Source organism: Adiantum capillus-veneris, chromosome 25 (genome assembly GCF_014529385.1).
Source record: "Adiantum capillus-veneris isolate H3 chromosome 25, ASM1452938v2, whole genome shotgun sequence".
In the NCBI taxonomy this organism is placed as follows: domain Eukaryota; kingdom Viridiplantae; phylum Streptophyta; class Polypodiopsida; order Polypodiales; family Pteridaceae; genus Adiantum; species Adiantum capillus-veneris.
Window position 1 is genome coordinate 24,680,971 of NC_140955.1, and position 5,551 is coordinate 24,686,521.

Genomic DNA, 5,551 nt, shown 5'->3' on the forward strand with positions numbered 1-5,551 from the left:
TTTTTCTCTCTTTTTGAAGTATTGTTTATGCCTATCTAACTAGGTGTTATGCTTTTGTTGCTCTCTCCATCCAAGCACTCTTGCTATGCTCATTAGGAATCTATTCTTAATGAAATGCTCACTATGTCTATGTTATTTTCCGCTATACACAAGTTACTAGACCATTAAATGTTACACTTCAAGTTCTAAATGGCAATTCGATGTGATTCCTCTCCGTTAAATCTTATAATCTAGGCAGTTAAACGAGTGGTTGTCTACAATCCTTTGGGCTTCGATGAAGGTAATTGAGTAAGAGATGATGGCACTCCCAAAGGGTGGTGCCTTCATGGAGAGAGAAGGACAATTGTTTTGATGTCCATTTTTTATGGTCTTGAAGCAAAGAAGTGATGTCTAGTGCACGATTCTTGGGTATATTTTAAAATCATCTTGAATCTTGATGCTCTATTTGGAATAGTTACCTTTTGAGCCTTCTTGAGGCATTAGAGACACCCAAGGTCCAAACATGGTATACTTGTTAAGAAATCACAAAAGGACACAAGCAAGATTGCAATTAGTTGTCTCTAAATTGGGGGAGGTTAGAATTGCCCCCACGAGAGCATGTCTCATAGTTGGCTCCTTTACCCTGTGCCTAATCCCTACCCATAACACCAACGTTTTGGCTTTTTTGAAGACAAACTATTTAGACAACTTGGTTGTATGCCAAAATTGTGAATTGCTTTCTGAGGTCATGCTCAATTTTTGACATTGAATATTAACAAGTTATAATCGAGATATTTCGTTTTCGATCAAGAAATCTATGACAAATCAACACTAGACCGGTGATTTGACCGGTGTGGATGATTCCTCTATGAATTTCACATGCACTTTTATGTCAAGAATTTTAGAGCACCTCCACACAGTGAGTCACTCTCCATTAAAGGGTGAATGAGAGCATAAAGGAGTGAAGGATGCAAATGTCCAAAACCTTGCATAGTTTGAAAAAATGAAGGACTTCCATAACCCATAATACAACAAAATTTGAAGGTGGGATTGCAGAGATGATATTGTCCTTAAAAGTCAAATATGACCCTAATGAAACATGTCAAGTACATGCTTTATGTTGAGTTGATCAGTGACTCCACAATGTGCTGTGAGGAGACGAGGGAGGCAATTGAGTCCACAAGATAATGTATATATAAAGTGGTCCAAGCTGATTATTCGAAGCTCGAATTTGATCAAAAGAAGTGCATTCAAGGAAAGGTATGATGCTCGGACCTTCGAACTTACGAAGGACATACAAGTACACAAATTTTGTTTTGGGGGAGAGAGAGAGAGAGAGAGAGAGAGAGATCATCCACTTATGTACAAAATCAACAATATTCAAGTGTTTCTTTATCGATCAAAAAGATGGCATCACTGTATCTAATGTGTTTTGACACTAATTTAGGTAAACAAAACAAGGTATATGTGTAATGGCCAGGAAAAGGTTGTTCCTTAGTTTTCCTTCTTTTGACACTGTTTTGACTTTTGTTTCAATTCCCTAATGTTTTTTTCCCTCTTCTTTGCCTTTGCTTCCCTAATTTTAGCACTCCTGCATCCCAATTGTCCATTGTTGAACTACATGAGACCTAGAAAGGTTACCAAATGGGTACCCTTAGAACTACAATGGCAATTCAATCACAGGTTAGTAAGCTGGCCTAGAGTATGGACAAGGAAGCTTCAAAACAGAAGCGAGAAACTTGATGTTCTCTCTGTGGGCTTGCTTCTGCTTATAAGAGGTGTTGAAATTTCCCTCATAAACATGCAAAGACACCGCACCCATCCAATTCAGGCATCCGAGCATCACTCTAAAAGAGAGCATCATAAGAACATTCAGCTTTCCCTGGGCTGATTTCTGCATTTTTCTTGTATTCAAAGATAAGCCGAGCTGTGAACAGACAGCACTACTTTGTTCTTGAGTATGTTGAGCACCTCCTTGGAGACAACGCAGCGCGGCGTCTTGTATTGCGTTATTGCCCCGATACCCCGATTTAGATAGCGGTCTAGTAGCCCACGGAAGGTGCCTGGCTTTACCAAACATAGCTCCAATGCCCCGATCGTCTTGGCCTCCCTAGACCCCTTATACCCAGGCTCCACGAAAGCAAGATCCATTGCAGTGGCACACGCCCTCAGTATGCTCTCCTCATACATTGCTTGCTCACATCCTTGTTTCATAACTTCATTGAACTTAAGATCCAATGGTGACATGCCTCTTCGGCTATCTTGGCGAGCCAACTTGCTAATGCTTTTTCTGCTGAGCTCCCAAAAGACCATATAGTGTCCCGGGGGACTAGACAAGTCAGCAAAGCTCGTGAAGTCAATGAGCTCTGCTTTCGCATCATGTCTCTTTAGCTCCTCCACCGCTTCGTTCACAGCAAGCTGTAAGTCCTTCTCCGTGTTCTTGTCTATGTGCACAGTTAGCAACACATTTTTCCTACATACATATGCCAATTGCGGCGATGCATTGAAGAAGCCGGTCACCCTGACGACGTCCCCCAGCCTATAACGATATAAACCTGCACATAGACCAGATTTTAGTCCAGAAAAAAGACAAACTCAATCTAGCTCAAAGAAAACTAAATGGCAACACTGACAAATTGAGCTATTCTTGGCCAAAAATGGGATTTTCTACCTCCATATGTCGTCAAAATGACCTCGTATTCGCAGCCAACCTCCACCTCGGTGAGTTTGACTGGGTCTGCCTCTTGTTGGAAGTCATCGATCATGCCCCTTGAAGGCATTGGGATGAATTCAAAGTAGGCAAAACTGGGCACCACAGTAAAGGTCACATCTCTGGGCTCAGCTTTTGGGTTAGCATTCACCCCAATCCATGACTCTGTGGAGCCATAGTCAGCGCTAACAAGAGGCAGAGCACCAGCATAGTGGTGCAAGCGGTCGAGGTAGGGCTCCATGGACCCTGTCATGATAGAGTAGATGTACTTGCAATTGGGCCATATGTGAGGAATCACACCAGCCCAGCCTTCAAGAGTGGAGCACTTGGAAGCAATCCCATCAGCAAGCTCAGGGTCTGGCCTTGGCATGAGCTTGGACATGGCTGCCCTCAAGTCGAGGTCCGTAATCCAACTAGTCAGCTCACCCTGCCGGATGTCATCGCAGAGATTGGGCCATTCGACCTCAAAGGTATGAAAGGCCTTAACAATGGTGTATGCAAAGGTGGCAGTGATAAACTCTAGCTCGTCACGGTGAAGAAGAGCACAGAGCAAGTGGCAATACATGGCTTGCCAGTTGTCAGGGTGCCAAACAACTTCGTCGGGGCTACAAGCGCGAACGCTGGCAAACTTCTGCTTCTGCTTGAATTCTTTGCTTCTAAAGAGATGGGTGGTGGCAGTCCCTAAAGAAAGGCCACCATTGGTAGTAGACAGCTTCCCAGAGAAGACAAGCTCAAGGAACATACCTCCAGGGCTCGTGGGGAAAGCACTACATTATCAGTTCAAAATAAGCTCAGGATCATGAGGGTTGTTCAATGAAAACATGACTTGCAATGCCAAAAAGATGGTAGGAATTCCATGCAGACACAAATACTTACTGGCCTCTATACGCCGCTGCGATCTTGCTGAGGCGGCCGGAAGCCTCTAGAATCTCCTTGTAGAGCACAAGATATTTTTGTTGACCATCAGAGGTAGTCCCAGAACTGCAGAGTAAGAAACAAAGAGCTGTGCATTGAATTTCACATGCTCATTAATGGATCAAATCAACCAAAATTTGTAACCTTTCACTAAGACATGCACATTTTTTGAGCGAAAACACAACCCTCAACTCTTTGCTGTCCCTAAGAAATGCACATTGTTGACCCCAAAAAACAACACCCACCTCAAAGACAGAGTTCTGATGGGCTCAGCAGTAAGAATGGCCGCTTGCTCGCCATCCGCAATCCTGTCAAAGTAGGGCTTCAGCTCTGAATGTGTAACAAGAGGCACCTTCTGTTTGAAGGAAAGGGCATCCACACTGCCGTCCAAACCGCACACCTCTCTCAAGTATTCTGTCTCTGCATTTCGCCGCAGAATTTCTGAGAGCACCTTGCTTTGCACGGCTGCTGCATTCCTCGTCTCTTCCTCGAAATCAGCGATGGTAGAGTCTATGATGCAGCTGGAGCTACAATTGTCTGCAGCAGGCATGATGATGAGGGAGCAAAAGCCAAGAAAGGGAACCAAGGAAATGACTTGTTGCTTTGTCTGGGAAGATGCTTATGTGAGTAGGCACACAGAAAAGACAAAGATGGACTTGTGCATATGTCTGTCGGGGGGCGGCTCAAGCAGCGAGCAGGGCTTTCGTCCTTTGATGCTGGTGGGCTTGGGTGCGTGTGTGTGTGGGAAAAGAGAACGCTGGGACTCAGGAGAGGGCGCGGCCGCGTATATTGTGCGTGGTGCGGCTTGTACTGTGTGTGTTTTGGGGGGGGGGGGGGGGGGGGGGGGTGTATATTCCTACAGAGATTGCCGGCGATGGCAGCTGGTATCTATATAGAGAGAAAGAGAGAGCAATGAGCCAATAAATTCGTTTCGTGTTGTCCGGACACAGTTCCCATTAGGATTTTTCATGCTCTCACGCGAGAGGGGAGACTTGCATAGAGAAAACAAATAAAAGGGCTCAGATTCCAAACTCACAAAAAGAAACTATTTTTTCTTCACCGCACAAAAAGGGACTTCGCTTTCCGGTGAGACAACACAAGTTTGTGTCAAATTTTTGCCAAAAAAAAAAAAAAAAGGCAAAAGTTAATCTAGCGCACAATGCATGCTTATTTCACTGCATGAGCTCATTCGACTTGCCTAAGGCCTACGACAACTCTCTCTCTCATTTTCTCAAGCTCACTCGTGCGTACACATCAAACCCCAAGAACCCTCATATGTTCTTATCATTATCTATTTACCCATGTTAACATAGTCCATATTAACAAAACTCTTATATAATATAATGATTGCCACATTTGCATACAAGGCAATGTCAAGCACGATGTTTTCTTTCAACAACCCTTGAATAACAATATCATCGTGAATTATTTTGCCCATATCAGCATCTCGTATAATGCCACATGTCTTGAAGGTGCAAGTGTACGTGATTGCATGTGGAGAGGTGTCCTCTCTCTACATCCGCTCAAAATAGCCGAGAGATTCCTAACCTTGACCCTATTGGACATATCATACAATCATGATCGAGATTCTACAACGCGAGTAGTCACCCTTCTTGGACAATTATTTGCCATCAACAAGTTTCCACCCTGAAGTTCCATGGAGTAATTTCTTATGAAGGCTAAGGTTATTCGTGATCAACTATTGGCTAAGAAAATTGCACTAACCAGTACTCAATTAGCTGCTTTGGTACTCGTGAAATTGCTTGAGGTGTACAAAATGGTGTCTAGGACACTACGGCTCTACAAATCACAAAGGAAAAGGTTTTGACGATCTTAGCTCTTTTCTCATTAAGAAGGAAGCTACGTTAATAACGCAATGCAAAATTTAGATTTTTGACAAAGGTGTTGAAGCACTTACTTTGGATTCCAAAAAGAAGACCAACATCC

General features: G+C 43.6%; 1 protein-coding gene across 1 annotated transcript; it reads right to left on the minus strand.

Moving 5' to 3' along the window:
- Positions 1-1,755: 1,755 nt before the first annotated feature.
- On the minus strand, positions 1,756-4,411 carry LOC147424583 (jasmonoyl--L-amino acid synthetase JAR6-like). Its single transcript, XM_086500443.1, has 4 exons — positions 3,850-4,411; positions 3,566-3,670; positions 2,651-3,456; positions 1,756-2,534 (listed from the first exon to the last, which is right to left on the minus strand). The coding sequence occupies exons 1-4, from the start codon at positions 4,152-4,154 to the stop codon at positions 1,891-1,893; spliced, it is 1,860 nt and encodes a 619-aa protein (XP_086356569.1). The 5' UTR covers positions 4,155-4,411; the 3' UTR covers positions 1,756-1,890.
- Between the last annotated feature and the right edge of the window lie 1,140 nt (positions 4,412-5,551).